General features: G+C 34.0%; 2 protein-coding genes across 3 annotated transcripts; one reads left to right on the top strand and one right to left on the bottom strand.

Moving 5' to 3' along the window:
• The first annotated feature begins 6,842 nt into the window (after positions 1–6,842).
• LOC122610424 (L-gulonolactone oxidase 3) lies at positions 6,843–8,854 on the top strand. The gene is made up of 3 exons (XM_043783416.1): positions 6,843–7,529; positions 7,667–7,922; positions 8,010–8,854. Exons 1-3 carry the CDS (start codon positions 6,843–6,845, stop codon positions 8,825–8,827), a joined length of 1,761 nt encoding a protein of 586 aa, XP_043639351.1. The 3' UTR covers positions 8,828–8,854.
• Positions 8,855–9,445: 591 nt separating this feature from the next.
• On the bottom strand, positions 9,446–20,134 carry LOC122611139 (TOM1-like protein 9). 2 transcript variants are annotated; one of them, XM_043784112.1, is made up of 10 exons: positions 19,757–20,134; positions 15,025–15,103; positions 13,715–13,813; positions 13,523–13,642; positions 13,276–13,427; positions 12,232–12,313; positions 11,944–12,029; positions 11,424–11,612; positions 10,760–11,229; positions 9,446–10,331 (listed from the first exon to the last, which is right to left on the bottom strand). In XM_043784112.1, the coding sequence occupies exons 1-10, from the start codon at positions 19,855–19,857 to the stop codon at positions 9,778–9,780; spliced, it is 1,932 nt and encodes a 643-aa protein (XP_043640047.1). In that variant the 5' UTR covers positions 19,858–20,134; the 3' UTR covers positions 9,446–9,777. The 2 variants fall into 2 exon arrangements, with proteins under 2 accessions (XP_043640047.1, XP_043640048.1); XM_043784113.1 differs by having other exon boundaries at positions 13,523–13,636.
• Positions 20,135–20,403: the final 269 nt, after the last annotated feature.

The raw sequence follows: 20,403 nt of genomic DNA, 5'->3' as shown, positions 1-20,403 counted from the left end.
GTTTAGATATTTAGGATGAAATATGATAAGAAAAGAAGAGGAAACACGTTTTGGTCAAAAGTCGTCGGTTAAGACTCTAGTCTATTTCAAAAAGTCAATGATTATAAGTTGTAAAACGAATGTTTTAATATGTATACGTGTTTAAAATCATTATAATATGAATAAGTGTTTAGTGCGAGGTGTCTGGTTGAACCTTTGAAATTACCAATTTTTTAACGGTAATTATAATCTTACTCCTAAAGTAAGCGTGAGATCAAGCCGAACTTTTAATGAGCTACTGATCGAGTTCATTTAAGTCGGATACGAGCATAGTGGTTTTTGAACTCGAAAACAAACTTACTACTCAATCGGTTAGTTTCAGGAATCAAGCTTCATAAACTAATATTCAGTTCGGCTTGTTTGAAAGTTCGTTAAGTGATTCAGTTGAGTCAAGCGAGCTATTCGAGCTTCACGACTCACATGAACCCAACGATATTATTTAAAATGAGTTTTATGAGTTTTTTAACTATCAAATTGGAAGCCGAGTTCACGTAGATAGACAAATTTAACTCGAAATACAATAAAATGCAGTGCAAAAAAAAAAAAGAACATCAACAAGTCGTCGGTTAAGACTCTAGTTTATTTCTTAAAGTCATTGATTATAAGTTGTAAGGTAGAACAAGTCGTCGGAATCTTGATATGTCGATGGTTGGTTTTCATAAGCGAGAAAAAGACGGGTTACTTTCGCCCAGAACGTAGGATCCTCTTGATAGTTCTCCCACAACGGATCGTTTGACACCTCGTGCCAAACTTATTTCTTCAGACCGGGTCCACACTCGTGCCATTTGAATTTGGAGCAGAAAATATAAAAGAATGTATAGAATATATAGAGAAAAATATAGGAAGAGATAGTTTTAGTTTATATAAAATGAATGAAAAGTGGGTATATATATATATAAAGATTTAAAAAAAAGAAATTGTCAAAATAGCCGTTAACGGCTACTTTTTTATTGAAATTCGAAATGTGTAGGGTGATGTATATTGATCGGCCAAGCAATTTTTTGACCAAAGTCGCCCCTCGAGGCGGTGTACCGGGCGGCGAAGAGGGCGGCACGGGGCGGCGGTGGGCAATTTGCCCCCTCACTCTGAATAGCCTAAACAAATAAATTTCTATTCAGCTTGGTTCACTCAAAAGTTCATTTGGTGATTCAAAGCGAGCAAGCTATTCGAGTTTCACGAGTTACGTACATTAGCCAAACGATTCAAAACAAACTTACTACTCGATCGGTTAGTTTCAGGAGTTGAGCTTCATAAACTAATATTCAGCTCGACTTATTCAAAAGTTCGTTAAGTGATTCAGTTAAGTCAAGCGAGCTATTCGAGCTTCACGAGTCACATAACGATATTATGTAAAATGAGTTTTATGAGTTTTTTAAATATAAAATTGGAAGTCGAGTTCACGTAAATAGACAAATTTAACTCGAAATACAATAAAATGAAGTGAAAAAAAAAAAGAAAAAGAACATCAACAAGTCGTCGGTTAAGACTCTAGTCTATTTCTTAAAGTCAATAATTATAAGTTGTCTTTATTCTATAACTAAGAGAGGATAGTCGAAATATTATGTGGTTACTCCCTTATCATGACAACTAAGCATATTTCATACATGTCTTTTTTCTATATATTTTCAATTATTTTTCTCAATTTATATTCCAACTCATATCTTAATCATCATCATCAATTATTAAATTTTTTTTTTATCACCCATTAATTAATATATAAAGTATATGTTTATTTTTTAAAAGATATAGATACTTAAAAGTTCTATACATGTAAATCAAGATAGATAGGTAGATTGCAAATGTTTGTCGTAATCTTTTAAAAATATTTAATACATTAAATATGTTTTAAAATATATATTGGTTATGTTTGGATATAGATTGCAATAAGCAAGTATAGTTATACTATTTTTTTTTAGATATGTTTCTAAAATAATTTAGTCGTAATATTTTAAAATATTAATAGTTTGATTATATTTCAAAATTAATATAATTAAGTTCTTGATATAGATTTTTTATTTTTTTATGATTTATTAATATTTATGTTTCGTTAGTTATACTTTAACAAGTTTGATAAATATCATATATTCATAAATTATAATTTTATTATTGGTATCAGTTGTAATCTCACTATTTTTTTATATTATCATAAACTATGAATATAAATGTAATTATTAGTTATTTTTAATTTACGTTTTCAGTTAGTCTTGCACAACGTGCGGGTTTAATCTAGTAAACGAATATTTTGATATGTATACGTGTTTAAAATCATTTTTATATGTAAAGTAAATTACACTTTTCATTCTTGAAGTTGACACGTTTTTCACTTTTGATCTCTAAAGTGAAAAAAATTACAATTTTGACCTTAAACTTGGCCAGTTTTTTTCAATCGTGGTCATTTGGCCAGACGAAGTTAAATTTTGGTCGTTAACGATACATCCCGAGGGACTAAAAGTGAAAAACATGAAAACTTTAGGGACGGAAAATGTAATTCATTCTTCCATTCATCTTCTCCAATAAGATTCCGGATTCCGGTCATCTTCTCCGATGGACTCACAAACTTATTATTTACACCCAATGACCAACTCCATTTCTAGCTAGCCATTGACCGACGAAAAGGGTGGTTGCCCCCTCTCCCTTTATCACTCTTTCTTGCCACTTCCATGATACGTTGTCATTTTCATGTTTGAGCCAATGATTTCTAAACTCCCCATTCATTAATCAATCAACAACCATTCAAAATTATATATTATGTGCTCTATCATCTGCTGCTGGTGCTCAATTATATTCATATCTATATTTATATTTCTATCTGGCTGGCTGGTTTGATGTTGAATGTACATTACTAGCGATGATGATACTTATCTGCAATATCTTATAATTTTTTTCCCAGCATAAATCGGATAACGGGTGAATTCGAGTCGTATCTTGGTTGACTGACTGTAAAATTTTGTTTGTAAACAAAAATCCACTCGTACGTATGAAATTTGATATCGTATCATTTGAGTAAATGATTTTGTTTGTGGTTTAGATTTTGATTAAAAGTCGAGTTTTTATTAGGTATCGTCAGAAAATAAAGGAAAATTCCATCGGAAAAGATTATCGGAGAAGATGACCGGAAAAAAAATGGAAGAATAAATTTAATTGTATGATTTTCACTTTTCGTCGGTCCATGGCTAGCTAGATATGGAGTTGGTCGTTGGGTGCAAATACTAAGTTTGTGAGTCCATCGGAGAAGATGACCAGAATCCGGAATCTTGTTGGAGAAGATGAATGGAAGAATGAATTACATTTTCCGTCCCTAAAGTTGACACGTTTTTCACTTTTAGTCCCTCAAAGTGTAACGTTAACGGCCAAAATTTAACTCCCTCTGGCCAAAGGACCACGATTGGAAAAATTGGCCAAGTTTAATGTCAAAATTGTAATTTTTTCACCTTAGGGATCAAAAGTAAAAAATGTGACAACTTTAGGGACGAAAAATATAATTTACTCCTATATGTATATAGGACTATAGGTGTCCAGTGCGAGGTTTTTGGTTGTACATTTGGAATAACCAAAATTTTAAGTTGGAGTTGAACTTGAAAGAGAAATTTATTATGGATTAGTTTCACGAATAGAGCTTGATAAATTAATATTCGGCTTGGTTCACTCAAAAGTTCATTTGGTGATTCAAAGCGAGCAAACTATTCGAGTTTCACGAGTTACGTACATGAGCCAAACGATTTTATTTAAAGTGAGTCTTATGTGTTTTTAACTACAATATAAGAATGGTTAATTCATACTCATAAATCATGAAATTATTGGAGCTCGAGCTCGATTAAATAGATGATCTTATCAGTTCAAGACCTCATGAATATATCCTAAACTAATCTTAAATTCACTCATGTTAAAGATTGGACTTCTCTCGTAGAAGCATATTGGCAAATGGCAATTGTCTAAATGGTATATTTGATTCCTATTAATTTGTTTCAGTATGCTTAAGAAAGTAGGTTTGATAAGCATTTTTCAAAACAAAAACCACAACCCTTAATATGTATAAACGCTTTTATTATTGGTCGGAAAAATTAAATTAAACAGAAACATAGATACTTATATTGAGATGAAAATAGTTTATAGTTTATACACCTTTAACAATGATGTTAAGATAAATGTCATAAATCGCCTATGTAGCCGGTTAATTAATCATCACTTATGATCCTTGTGTTTTCTAATTTCTTCCATCAATTGGTGTGTTTGGTAAGGGAAAATGAAATCAAAGAAATGAAAATTATTTCAATAAATGTTGAATAGTAGTGATCGAGGTCTTAAAAAAGGCAGTGATAATCGTACCATAACATTTGATACATCTACCACATTGTACATATATTATAGCAAACTGTACAAGTAAGTAATGTATAAAAATGATAGATTAATTAAATTTTGTGGTACGAATATCAGTTCCTTAAAAAATGGAATGACTAAATGGAGATTTGACGTTAAAGGTCGTCGTTGGTCTTTCTAGTTTGGAGGCTGTATTATGCAGTGGGTCTTTTCGAATTTTCAACTGCACGGCTGCAAGTTGTGATTATTTAATCATTTAATGTGAATGGAATGGATCGTAAAAGAGACATGATCTTTAGCTATCGACAGTGGAACAGTGTCGGCTTATTTGGAATTTTTTGTTTTAAAAATCTTAGAATTTGGTTTTTAAATAAAGTTGACTGGTATCTAAAGTAACGAATTCCTTTTTACAACATCATTGTTTGATTAGATATGTATTGTTCTGTCATTGCATTTTTACGCAACTGCTTTAAATTCATTTTGGTCATTCCGGCTGAAACTAATTTTAAATTTTGTTTTACTATCTACCCTAGCTTATCAACCCGGATGTTACCCGGACATTACTATGATATTTTTTATTTTTAAAGCATATATAATCGTTATTAACGTTAATTAATATAAAAATGATAAACTTGATGTAAAAACTCGTAAAGTTACAACTTATTTTATAAATAATAAAATATAAGAGTCTAGTGAACTATTTATAAAAATAAGTTTGAGACAATAACTTGGATTTGAAATGTACAATAGAGACATTAAGATAAAAATTTAAAAATTTACAAAAATAACAAATTTAAAAACTTAGCTTGCTAATTTTAAACAACTTGCGATTACCCATTAGAAATGATAAAATATTTATCTAAAAAATAAAAATTGAAAATGTAAATATGACATCACAAAATAGGTTTTTTTGTAAGATTAATTTTAAAAATTGATTGTGATAAACTATATAAATTTTCTTATATAAAAAAATAGATTATATGATTAAAGTATTTTTCTTATTTAGCAAAGAGATAAAGATTAGAATCGTTAAACTTAAAATAGAGCTTTTTTTAACCATTATGGTATGACATTATTTATGAAAATTTAAAACATTATTTTTAAATAGTTAGAAAATATTAAACACTAAAAGAAAATAAATAACTGATGTCATAATATTATTCTTGTATGGAAAGTATGAATTATAGAAAGCCTTGGTGATGCCACATATGTAAAAAAATTTAAATGATTACCTCATAACAATTTTCTTTTTATTTATATATAAGATAAGATTTTTACATTTTTAAATTATAGTTGTTCACTTGTACCAATAACATAGATTTTTTTTTCTAATGTGACACATGTTTACAGGGTAAAAGAATTTATAAATCTAAAGGAGAAAAATTCAGACAAAGCCCAGGCCTGATTCTAACCAGCCCGATCTGCCTTATTCGATTTAAACTTTGGTTAAAGAGTGGCCCAAACCCGATTGAGTCTTTATCTTTGTAACCACTAACCAGTAGGCAGTAGTCCAGTATGGCACCCGCCTGCCGCAGTGCTGCATACCATTTCTACATTTAGTTTTTTTTTTTAACGGCATTTCTACATATAGTATTCTATCTATCCATTCATCTGTACTCCCCTATGAAAAAAAATGATTGGGTGGTGTTAAAAATTTAAAATATTTTAAACATACAAATTTACTTATTTGCCGCTACACACTTATTATTCTCTACCCATGTTCTTCCATATTTTACAACTATCTTTCTTTGGCAAACATGTTCCTCTTTCTTTGGCAAACAATCAAAGAAGTAATACACAAACTGACCAAAAATAAAGAGTCAAAAACAAGATAATCGTGACATGAGAAACCCTGTCCATGGTATCCGCCGCAACGTGCGGGTACCATACTCGTTAATATTAATTAGACATGTACCCGAGCACATCGCCGCCACCACACCACCACCATTGTCACCGCCGCACATCGCTGTCGCCACACCTTCGTTGCTACCACCATCACCGCCGCATCAGCGGGCATCCGTCTAGCTTACCAAATGAGCTAATGCTAGTTATTTAAACAAATAAATCTTAAATAAAGGATTTTGGTAATAAAGTTACAAGTAATGGAACGAAGTTGATGTGTCAGCAAAATGACGTATTTTGAATTGCATTAGACTACAAGAAATACAAACCATTCCTACCACCAAAGGTTGGCGACGTCGAAATGCTCTATCTCACCACATTAGATAAGTACCTACATGCTTGTTAGAAATCATAAATCATTCTGATTCATGTGGTTCAATTTTTGTTAAAAAACAAGAAACGGAACACAAAGGACAAAACGAAGAACTTTTTAATTGTATTACTAAATGTTATTAACAAATTCGTTTGTCCAAACTTCCATTCTTTGTCTTTCTTTTTAAAAGCATCAATCACTAAACATATATAGATTGTAATAGTAAATAAACACATCAAGTATTCATATATCCTCCCTTTAGAAAATATACATGGCTAACCCGAAAATTGCTTTGTTTTTGTTCCTAATTACTTCATGGACTTCAATAACAATCATGATCAGCCATGCCATGCCGCCACCACCACCTATCCAGTGCAATACCAGAACCTCAAGCTGCACCCTCCACAACTCGTACGGTATATGGGGCGATAGAAAAGATTGTTACGCTTCGAGAGTCATTTACCCAACAACACAAGACCAACTTCTTTCAATCGTTGCAGACGCGACAAAAAACAAACATAAACTCAAAGTAGTCTCCAAATTCTCACATACCATACCAAAGTTTGCTTGTCCAGCCATTGGAAACTCATCGGTTCTAGTTAGTACTGAGAAATTCAACTCAAAAATTGATGTCAATGTTGATGGACTCACTGTGACTGTGGATTCAGGAGTTGGTCTTCGGGATTTGATAAATAAAGTAGAAGATGTAGGATTGAGCCTTGTAGCTGCACCTTATTGGGAAGGTGTTAGTGTCGGCGGGTTAATTAGTAGTGGTGCTCATGGGAGTTCTTGGAAAGGTAATGGAGGTGCAGTTCATGATCATGTGGTTAACATTGATATAATTGTTCCTGGTTTACAAAATGAAGGTTTTGCCAAGATTCTTCATTTGGATGCTACAAATAATGAGTTGTTTGATGCAGCCAAAGTATCATTAGGTACTTTAGGTATCATTTCCAAGGTATGTGATCCACAAAACCTGCAATTTTTGACAAACCACAGAGACGATTTTTGTAATTAACTCTATCAATTATTATGGCTAGTTTTCAAATAGGTATTTGCAAAAGAATTTCTAACATATATGAAAAGTACATATAGGTAACACTAAGTTTGGAGAAAGGGTTCAAAAGAAGCATAACCTTGAATTTTACCGACGACGTTGGCTTGGAGGATAGGTTTATGAGTCATGCCAAAACTCATGAGTTTGGGGACATTACGTGGTATCCCTCCAAACACACGGCTGTTTATAGGAATGATGATCGGGTTCCCTTAACAACAAAAGGGGATGGTACCAACGACTTCCTTGGATTCCAGTCTAATCTCATTGCTGTCTCTAAAACTACAAGAGCAACCGGTATGTTCAAATGTCTTCCTCTTTTCTCTATACTGTACTACCAAAGTTCAAATAAGAACCTAATGATATATACCATTCCATGAGCAGAGAAAGCATTGGAAAATAAGAGAAATGTTAAGGGAAAGTGTGCAATGGCAAGTTCATTCATAGGCTACAAGAAACTAATAGCGAATGGGTTGAAAAATAACCTGATCTTCACAGGATACCCGGTAATAGGCCGCCAAGGCAAAATGCAAACCTCTGGCTCATGCTTATACTCATCAACAAGAGACATTTTAAACGCATGTGCTTGGGATCCACGTATTAACGGATTAGTTTTCTATGAAAGCACTGCCATTTTCCCAGCAGAAAAATTCGCGAACTTCATCCGTGATGTCAAGAAGTTAAGGGACTTAAATCCAGACAACTTTTGTGGTATTGACATATACAACGGAATTTTAATACGTTTCATCAAGGCATCCACTGCATACCTAGGCCAACCTGTGGATTCAGTTGTGATTGACTTCAACTACTATCGAGCCGACTCTGCAATGACACCTAGGCTAAACCAAGATTTGATGGAAGAAATGGAGCAAATGGCATTCTTGAAGTATGAAGCAAGGCCACATTGGGCTAAAAATAGGAAAGTTGCATTTACAAAAGTTGAGAAAAAGTACAAATACTTCAATAAGTTTATGGCAGCTAAGCTGAAAATGGATCCACAAAACATATTTTCAAGTGAGTGGTCCAATGAGTTGTTGTTTGGAAGTCAAGGAGGAGAGGATTACAATGGATGTGCATTGGAAGGGGAATGTATATGTTCGGCACATAGGCATTGTAGTCCAAACAATGGTTATTTTTGTCAGTCTGGTCTTGTTTATACACAAGCTCTTGTTTGTAGATACTCACCCTCATCTTATAGTTGATTGTATAATTTTGTTAATATCACTAATAAGCTGATCCTTTTCTTTTCAAGTTGTCTTTAGGCTGCCTCAATTACATCATCAGTCTATATATCCCTTGCGAATATATCAAATTCCCATGTGTATATTTACAACTTGCGAGTGAACCTTGCATCTCTATTATAGAGAAAAAAACCAAGGCATAAAGAAACAAAGATGTAAGTCCTAAGATGTTTATAGAAGAACATCCAATCTATTGATGTCTATAAAAATAAACACAACAAACCTAATACATTTGTTGGTCTACAAAAAGTCCACCGAATTTAAGTTCCAAGTTACCTGGTATCTAACATGTATAATATGTAGCACCATGTACCATAAGACTGTATAGTGACCCAACAAAGATAAAATAGATACCAGTCTACCAATAGAAGAAGGTGAAGTCAAAAATTCATATTCAAATATCAAAATTCACTAGATTTTTTGAGTTCTAAACGAGTTTACAGCAGATCTAGCAGCATGCAAAGCGTGTGTGAAAATATTTGTGTTTATAACTCTATTGCTCGGGAACTACAAAAATGGCATCTCTTGTTAAGACATCGAGACCAAGAGAAAACGGATAGTATTAACAAACAATAAGTATGAAACTGAACTAGAAGGTTCGGTTATAAGAATGAAGTCAAATGTTTTATACAGAAATTCCAGACAGATGAAACAATATGAAAACCAGCACAAAACAAATATAGACCTTATTGGAAAGCGGTGTTTTCAGCTCGCATATGTTCTCCCCTCAAACATGTAATGTACATAAATCCAAGGAAAATAAAATTTGGAAACAAATATAAAGCCTGGAAACAAGAATATAAACTAAAAATGTTAATCAAAGATTAAAAAGGATTTTTATAAAAAAGAAAAAAAAAAAAAAAAAAAAAGCAAGTATATAGGGCGATAAATCATACGGTAACATACTATTATCAGCTTTTGTTTGACTTAACTTTGGAGAAATCAACCAAGTCTCCAAAAAGTTTGTCTTCTGCCTTCATAGGCTTTCCGGATGGCACATGTACATACGATGCATTAGCCATAGACGGACCTGTGTAAACTGTACCAGTGTTGAGAGATAACCCAGACATTCTTTGATCAACAAACTGAGCATTTTGCTGCGGGCCATATCCATAACCGTATCCGTAATTGTTGACATAGCCGTAGGGCTGTGGCATATGATTAGGGTACATTTGCTGAGCTATTTGCTGAGCCATCTGTTGAGGATACATTTGAGGTTGAATTTGTTGCTGCGGAATCATACCCATCATTTGTTGTCCTTGAAATTGTTGTTGAGGGTAGACAGCCTGGCTGTTCAATGCCGGAAGATGGTTGTTAGTAATTGGCTGCTGCATGTACATGTTCAGTCCCTGATCGTTGGGTTGTAGCCCTTGCTGCTGTGAGTATTGAGGACCTCCTGATGGATTATCATCTGTTGTCTGAGATTCCCAGGGTGGCGGTGGTAGTCCATCGCTTGTCGGAGCACCTATTATAGCACTCAAAGAGCTTAATACTTGGAGCTATATGAAGCAACTTCATCCAATTTACTATAGAAGGTGGTAAATTTGGATTTTATTTTAATTCATAATGAGTCAATCAGTTAAACTAAAAAGATTAGCTAGAATGAATAGGGGTTGTCTTAGAAGTCACTCATGGCATAATCATGTGTTCCACAACCTCTTAAATTCTATTTCTAACTTTGGTATCAGCTAACTGTTTTCGCATATATAACCGATGCGATAATTGTTTATGATATTGTCCTGATTCCCTTCCTGACTGAACCTTTCATAGTTGGTTACCTCATCACCCCCTATTTATCTCCGTAGCAAAGACATTTACGCCAAAAGTAAGCAATATCTGATGTAATTTTATTGACATGGGACGATGAATCCACAATACATAGTTTTTACTTACCATAAGATGGTTGAGGTGGATCCTGCAATGACGGCTGTTGAGATACATGCCCATTCCATGATGAAGTAGCTCCTTGGTTAAATGGTGTTTGATGCTCATATTGGGCTGGTGGCACAGTGTTTGGGGTATTACCATTTGTATATAGTGGAGATTGATTAGATGGAAAATTTTGGGGCTGTTGAAATTGAGGTGAAGAAAATGCTTGTCCAGCCGGAACACTTGGCATACTATTTTGTGAAAGCATATCAACAAGGGCCAAGGCATTGTTCTGAGATACAGAAGTAGTAGACTCAGGTTCACCCATTGGTACAATAGCTAGGGAATTTTCAGGTGTTGGTGAGCTGAAGTCATCACCACTCAAAAGGTCAAACTTGGGGCTGACTTTTGCTGGAGTTTCTGCTGAGGGGTCATTTGTTGTAACTGGAGTTATAGCAAGTAAGTCTGCAACACCACCACTGTCAGGGGTAGACCTGCATACAATGGAGATCATATATACTTAAGCAGCAATGTTATAGCCCACTAACAACATACTATTATAACTAACCTATAAAAAAAGGAAAGAAAAAGACACAGCTTTTCGCCTGCTCCAATTTCGATGATGAAACATTTGCATGTAGGCCAAAATGATACTTTTTGAAAGGGAAGAACATAAATAGTTGATTACCTTGGTGTAGGTTGTGTGGTGTCTCCTGTATCAATAAGAGGAGAATCAACAGGTACCAATGCTTTACTGGTTTCAGGCTTTGAACTTTCTGATGGAACAGGAGTTCCAGAAACAAGTGATTCATGCTTAGATAGAACCCGCTGCAGGTCATCATTCAAAGCTAAACCCTGACATAATAGTGATTCGTCCCTGTCACAGTTAAAAACTAGAATGTAAGTGTATCCACAAAAAGTCAAACTGTTCCATTCATTAACTGCACAGATAGATTTTAAAGTAAACACCACAAAAATGAAAAGATCAACACTCTAGCATCATATGTCGTTCTATATGACTTCTAAGTTTCCATGGCAAGATGTTGAAGCATGATGCAATGAGAGAAGTCATCAGTGGCCATAAATATAGCTTGGAACAAACGATGATAAAAATAAAACAAAAATAAATGACACAAGCATTTATGAAAGTTAGGAGAAGCTCATGTTGATGCAAAATGTGGTGAGAAAAGTTGTATAAAAGGCCTTACGAAGTTGAGTTCACAAGGTGTACCACTCTTTGTTTGTAGGTACGACACTGGTCCACCAAGTCTACGATGACCTCTTGCCTGAGCCCCTGAACCCAATACACAAATGGAGGCTCAGTTATTATACATAAGTATCACAAAAATGCATGAATAACAACGTTTAGTGATTATTAAAAAAAATGGATATAGTAACCATGTAGCTCTTCATGATTTAGCTACAAGATAAGCCACAACAATAGATACACCAAAACAAAATAATAATTACATCACAATTTCAGTTATGCACTTTACCTCATTCTTTTCTGGATCTATTGCACTCAACATTTCTGCAAGGACATCCATGATACCACGTGCATTCTGGAGCTCGGTCAAGCTAAAAGGAAAAATTTTTAACAGACACAGAATAAAGAAATTGATCAACAAACTACAAGAATGAAGACAACTATGTATAAGATGGTGCAGAAACCATTGAAAAAGAGATGCATAGTTGTCAATTTCTCATTTCAGACACACATATCAAATGGTGACAGATCAAGGTGATGTTCCGTTACATCAAAAGACTAAAAGAAATATTTGTCACAAACATACAGTGACAACTCCCCTTGGCGACTCCATATACCTTTTAGACAACACTATAAAGATATATTTGAAGATATATGATTGTAAAATATATGCAAATGAGTCTTTCTGAAGATATCTATACTTCAAGAGTCTATACTTTACTTTTTTGATTCTTCTGATTTTTTATATTTATTTAAGCTTTGGAATGCGTGAAAAACATATAAGGAAGAAAAAAAATGTAGACATTCCCCAAGAACTTTTGCTGGTCCAACTCCCACGTCGCTTACAGAAACTGTTTCTACAATTCAAAAAAAATGTATATGGAGAGAAAAAGACTTTGAAGTGTACTGTAGAATTGTAGATGATGATTAAAGCAACAAGGAGAGAAAGCTAACACGTTAATATAATTCAAACATAATGCTTCTAACAGAGACACTGCTTGTCTTGATACATGGCATACACTATAACAGGATTACCCATTCATAGATTACTGGTTGGGCATGTGCTTACGGACATTACTGAAATTTCCTATATACACATAGGCGTATTTAGCAACATTATCATATAACTTCACACGTATTTAGCAACATTATCATATAACTTCACATCTAGTGCAAATTCACAGCTACTCAGTATACAGTATCAGACTATCAGGTACTGATACTCAAGCAAGCAAATATTAACAAACAATCAGAATATCAATGAACAGCTAATAACAGTCATCTTGAAACATCTGCAGGAAAAAAAAAGCCAGAAAAGGACTTTATAAAATACCTTAAAGATGGAAACTCAGCGTCCGCAGACGACTCAGCTGCTGCATTCCCATTTTCTGGATTATTTCCATATGATGACCTGGTCTGTGTTTGTGGGTTTGTCAAGACAGGTGCTGGTCTGTCAGACTTCTGAGGAAATACTGCCCCTAGACGCTGAAAAAGGTAATCAAGTCCAATCTTAGAAGCCAAAGTAGAGTGTTCCAAAAGATACTGAACATATATGCCATATTTTTTCTCAGAGCACTTACCAATAACTCATGGTATGCTGCGTAATACTGAGGATACCTTGCTCTTGCCCCTCCAAAAGCTTCTTGCCAAGTATCTATTAGAATTAAGATCTTCTCTTTTACATGAAAATCAGGCTGCAACTAAGAAGATCATGTCATGTTACAAAATACCGATGGATGTAAACAAAACATGATACTTAAGCAAGCCCTAACCTTTTTCTTAACTATTTTCACCATCTCATGAAGCAGATCTCGCTCAGCTACATGCATATGGACAAAATCTCCGCAGTTCTTCATAATTGTTTCCAAAAGCTTAAACACAATAGAAAATTGAAATTTTTTATGAGAATACACTGAAAACAGATACTGCTCTAAAAAGCAGTACTGACTACTGGGTAAACAACTTTGAAAGGAAGTTGGTGTAGTTCCGATCAGATTCTTACACATCAAGTCCCACAAACAGATAAAACAAAAGCAGATAAGAAGAACTCTTCTTGTAAACGAAAAAATAAATAGAATATAATGCCATTCTATTGATTATTCTTGTAAACTAAAGAATAAATAGAATATAATGCCATTCTATTGATTGATAATAAAAGCTTGCAAATAAAAATATACAATTGAAAGCCAATCACGATTGCTAATTGTTGACCCAAGGTTATCTCAAACTATAAATTTCATTATATAACCAAAATTAAAACTATCTAAAAATCAAGATAATTATAATTATATTTCTCTAATAACATGGAAAGTAAACAACACTGTTCATATTTCAATCATCTTATAAACTTCGGGCGGAAACCAAGAAAGTTTGGCATCTATAAATCAAGCTTTTGAAACTTATTATACAGCGGACATCTGAAAACAACGATGACCAAATTCAAAAAAAAAAAAAAAAGAAAAACGGACATAGTGAGAGAAGAAAGTGAAGGCAACCCCTTTCTTCGTCATAGACAGGTTTGAGCATCATTCACCCTCCCCCTTCTGCAGATCCAGTGACATGTTTAATATATGGTAAGACCTCTAAATTATGAAAAACATATTAGGATTGGTGCCACACTTGCGTAGGATGGTATATTTTAACTCTTAAGATTTGACATACTCAATTTCATGAGTGTACATACTTAATGGGGGAAAAATCGAATTATTAATGTTATTCTTTGGAACCATAAAATTCTCCTTAATTTGTGTTTTTAAAGAAGATAAATTACATAAATTGAAATTATTAATGTTATTCTTTGTTCAAAAAGAATTTATAGTTAGTGGACATGAAATCATATAGTTGTTTATAATAGTTGTTTTAATATACAAGATAATTAGAATTTATATTAGTATCACATGGAAGATATAACATGAAAGGAAAAAGGGTATACAAGTAATTAGGTAGGATAACTCAACAAGGTGTAATTACAAACTTCGAAAGCAACAAACTAGTAATGCTCAAGAATAACTAGAGATTGAGTCTATCTAATTGTGACTGGTAAAAATTCTACACAGATAAACAAAGTAGTTTTTGTGCTTACAGTTAACGCAAGAAGCTGAGCTTTTGGATTCTTGCTTCCAAGACGTTTTTTTATGCCTTTCACAACATCCTTGGCTTGCCTGAATAAACAATTCCATTAATGTTAATACCACATGGATTAACAGCCATATAGAGAGTCCAAAAACAAAAATGATTTTATTCTATATCAACAATTCCATTAATGTTAATACCACATGGATTAACATGCTTTCATTCTTATGCACATCCTATGTAGTTAATAGCAGCGCTATATAAGGAAAAATAGCGGTCAAAATAGCAGTTCCGCTATTATCGGCGCTATTTACCGCTATCACTCCGATATTTTGATTTCTAAATAGCGGTGATATCACTGCTATTCAAGGTTTTGTTCATAGTAATAGATTTTAAGACTTAAAAAAGGTTTACAATAGCATAATTGATTTGGAAAATAAAGATTTCATAGATTTAGAGGTAGTAGAAGAAAGTCTAGATGGGAAAGATGAAGATAGGATCAGAAGCATCACAGAAATCGTGATAGTTAACTACATAACACCCCTTGGACTTCTATTAAACCCATCAAAAATTGACATTTTGAAAGACTTGTGATATTTTTATTAAATATATTAAGTATTAAGTATTAAATATTAAATATATAGATATTGCATAATATTTTTAGTACCGCTATACCACTGCTATATCACCGCTATAACTGACGAGAGCAAGTACCCGCGCATTGCGGCGGTGAGATGACGGGGGTGATAGGTCATAGAGTGTGATAGCCAAATACCTTAGCCGTACGGGCTCCGCCCTCGGATTTAAAAATTCGTTGAAAATATATCGAATGACATCTCTAATGAAAGAGCATGAAATTTTAAGAACACCCATATAATTTTTATAATTTATCAATGTACGATTTTTGAGATAAAAGATTTTGAATGAATTGGAGGAAGAAATGATTTATGGAGGAGAGAAAAAAAAATGATTGGTTGAGATTTGAGGAGAGAGAAAGGGTGTTAGGTAAATATAGAATTGAAATATGGGCATTTTGGGAATGTAAATGTTGAAACTTAAAATGTAAACAGGGAAGATCTCCTTTATAATATAGTATAGATATATCATATATCGAACCTTGACCGTTATACCGCTATTTTAGTAACTAACTACTTAGTGTACATCCCTTCACTTCATGCAAGTTATGCAAGCTACTGAGAAGTTTGGAAAGCACAAGGCAATTTATGTATAACCCACAAAAGAATTCTTGACAATTGACAAACCACCTCATAAACATAGAACTCATCCACAAAGAAATTATAGAAATCCTAACATATTCCTGTATAAAGTTTTTCGAAGAAGTCATGTATTTGATATATGTATCTATCTGGGGTTTTTTGGCACTAAACATGATCAACCAAAAGAAAGAGTCATATTCGCAGGACATGCTATCCTAAGTAGTTAAGGACCAAAACTTCGGTGTATCGATCAAGGACTGGTATTTGAAATATCGGTTATTTCAGTGGTATTTCAGTGGCATTTCGGTAATCTTAATATTATGAAAAATATTATATACAATTATATATATACCAAAAAGATTGCAATTATATAAGTTAATACTCAATCTAAATATCAAAGTCAAGCTTAAAAGTGTCGATATTTGATAGATTAGTGTTAATACTTGAAAAATTGAGTGTTTCTTATGTTGTTGGTTAGTTTGGACAAAAATAATTAAATATAAAATATAAAAAATCTGAAAAACTGGTATACCATCGAAATTTGACCAATTTCGGTGAGATTTCGGTAAATTTCACCAAAAATCTCGGTACCGAAATTTTGGACAAAAATCTATACCGGTATACCAGTGGAGGACCAAAAACCGAAATACTACCGGTATACCACCGAAATTGACTACACAGATGCTATCAAAAATTAAGAGAGTGACTAGCAGCGACAAATATATCAGCCAGAAAGAGCACATAGATGTGTATGTATATATATACATTTGTCTTATTAATTGTGATTATTATTTAGAATTTAAAAAGCATAGGTATATATGTGGAATCGCAGTATTAGCCCACGTTATGAATATTAAGATGGAGATACGGGAGCATAGTACATCAATCTGGCTAAACCTCCACACAAGAGGTGAATCAAATATTTATAAACTCATGGAGACAATAACAGCCACCCTCTTCGCTTAAAACTAAAAGGTGACCGTAACTCGCTTACTCTTGCCTGACATTCAGCAAAAGTTATATGTAGTCCCCCAAGGATCCACCTTCCACATCAACCATTCCCATTTCTCAAATATCATGCAATGACAAACTCCGAATGGTGAAGATTATGATGCTTCATGCTTCTAGAAGACAGCCAAGGTCAGAAACAAAGCCAATGAATGTAAGATGCTGCCCAAGACAAACATACCAGCAAAAACATTTACTTTCATGAGCTACAGCCTGGCACCAACACAGGGGTAAGTAGATTTCTAAATGAAACTACTCATACAGTTATGGTAGACACAAGGTTCAACAGTCACTTAATTATAATGAAAATGAAGTGCTGAAGGCTGATATAAGGAGGATAATAGGCGTAGTGCAGAAAAATTCTGATATACCTCAAGCCGAAGCTCAGTCACATATAATATTGTGGTGTCTGGAACCCAATCTGTTGGATAGAGAGTGAAATTCAATACCATGCCCAACATTCGCTATATCAACAAAGGGCAAAGTAGACCGAAAGCAATCTTGTGGATTATGTGTTGGCCAGAAAATGATTTTACCTGAGGTTGACATCAACATAAATCAATGTAGAGGATTTTTCGGGTTCCAGAACACAAGATGATAATTTGACCTCCAAGATGTGATACTTGTCAGGCAGCTGGCCAAGATATCAAACACCATAGAGCTGCCAAGGGAGCAAGTGCATGAGCATGGTAACCTTACGATGTCAGGCTGTCAGCAAGTTAATACTGGGAAAAATTCCAGCATGGAATAGCAGCAGTTGGTAAGACATGGTCAAACATAAACAAGCAAGATAGTAGATCCTAACATGGTTAGAGCCTGTCCTCCACAATCACGAGCACCAAAAGAGAATATTACATAGAAAGGCAAGCTAGAATTATTGCTAGCAAAGATAGAGAAGCAGATAGAGAAAGAGAGAGCTGGATAATGATTCTTCATATGCCAGCAGGGATGGTACTTAGAAGTACAGTGGCGCAAAGAAAAGAGGAATATGCATCAAGGGGGGGACTACATGAGTCTTTGTGCCAAAGAGAAGTAGAAAATCTTGCAGAATCTCCTCATCCATTGGATGCATTCAGTACATTTTTCAAAGCAAGTAACATGGTGAAAATGGAATCGGAAAAAGAAAAAGTGAAGAAGCCATATATATATCAACACATGGAAGTGGAGACCAGGATAAAGACCATGTAGGCATGTACCTACGTAGGTATTCTTCTTATGTTCAGTACTATAGCATATTAGCATGACATATCACAGAAGTTCAATAAGACATGTAAACAAAAAGAAATCAAAAGCTTATGGCTGGGAACACGATTTCAGTATGAACCATTTTGGACATGAGACTATCTCAGAATCTAAGACAATTTTTTGCAGAAATAAAGAACCGATATTGGGCAATTGCCTCTAAAACAGGAAGAGAATACTAGAATAGATTAGGGACAAGAGGTTAGGGACAAGAGTGCCAGTGATTCAGGGTTTTTGTCTCACTTATTATGCACATACCTAAGGCAAACTAAAAAACAGCATTATAAGCTGGGCTACTACTTTATAAACAAGATGATTTCATTGTGAGTTTAATGTTTCTAAACAGCTCCAAGGATCCATCAAAGCGTGAATGAGTTTAGGAACTGTACCGAAGCAGATGATACTATGCTAACTAGGTTGGCTTTCAACACATCCAATTACAGAAGCCAAATGGAAGGCTTCGGGTTAGCAGATATGTTGATAGTTATATTTAGCGAACCATTTATGTTCCCTATTCCATTGGCTGCTTCATGAGAACCAATGTGCTATAATATTCCCCAAAATCCATAATTCCTAAAGAGCTACTATTCAAAGCAAGGACCACCTAGTTGCGCTCTACAGTCTATATGTCGGAAACAAAAATATCCAAAAGGTCCCATTGTGAACTCATAAGGACTACCATTCAAGCCACGGATTTCCTAAATGTACTTTCATAATAAACAAACACCGTGAACTGGGACATCCATAAGTCAGCTTTGATATAGTTAGATTTTCATCTGATTATGATACATTGTATACTTACGATTGATAAAGAAGAGAATCGATTGGGATATTGAAAAACCATAGACTAAGTTGCACGCAAGCTACAAACTATTCTATTGGTTAACGCCCTTGCATATGTATCAGGCTTTTATTTTCCTTCTTCCCCTACCGTAATCCAAGTTCATTAAAATGTAAATTCTAGTTGACGAGAAACGTGAAGGTATTAAGCTGTGTGGAGACGATTGCACTAATGACTATACAAAATACTATCAATCACATTTATACCAGTCGATAACAAAACAATGTCGGCCGGGCCGACGGAAACCGCCTCAAATATAAGTGAGAGGCAGGGATGAGAACAATCTAGAAGTCCAGATAAATAAAGTAAGCAAAACATATATAAGTTCCCAATTTCAATTCACTAAACAACTAACTGGAATAAATTCATAATCATAACACTAATAATTAATAAAACAAATTGGAGATAAAAAGAATAAAGGAAGGGATACTGACGCAGGATCGTGGTTGCAGATATCGCAGATCTCAGTATTCATGGCCCAATCAGGCCCAATTAACATACTGCTTGTTGCTCTTTCCACCATTGAATTCACCATTTTTTTTTCTTCTTCTTTCTTCTTCTTCTATTTGATATTTGATATTATTATTTTATAAAATCAAATCCCCCACCCACCGATCTTCTTCAGATCACAAATATCTAAAATGTTATTTATCAAAATTCAATCAAATAAAAATAATATAAAATAAAAAATAATACTGGTAGTAGAAGTAGTAGTTGTTTATCTCTAAAATCCTGTTTGTTTGATTTTGGTGGGTGGGTTTTCGATCTGTGATCGCTGTTTCTTCTTTCTAACTATTTTTAATTATTATTATTCTTTTTTTCGTTTCATTAACCGAATAATAATTATAAAGTTTTATTTAATAAAAATATAGGAAAGAAAAAATAGCCAATTAAGTTATGCCACGTGTTTTGGCTCAAAACCACTGTTTTACGGATTTTTGCTTGAAAAAAGAGTTTGGGATCATGGGGTGATACAAGTCAAAAAAAACAATAGTCGGTTTTTAACCTTTTCCGTCTTGTAATCTTCTACTTGGGGTTTGCTATAATTGGAATGTTTTAGATCGTGGCCGGTTTCTAAAGC

This window comes from Erigeron canadensis, chromosome 8 (genome assembly GCF_010389155.1).
Source record: "Erigeron canadensis isolate Cc75 chromosome 8, C_canadensis_v1, whole genome shotgun sequence".
Classification (NCBI taxonomy): Eukaryota; Viridiplantae; Streptophyta; class Magnoliopsida; order Asterales; family Asteraceae; genus Erigeron; species Erigeron canadensis.
Note: the sequence above shows the minus strand (reverse complement) of the source record. Positions and strands in the feature narration are given on the sequence as shown.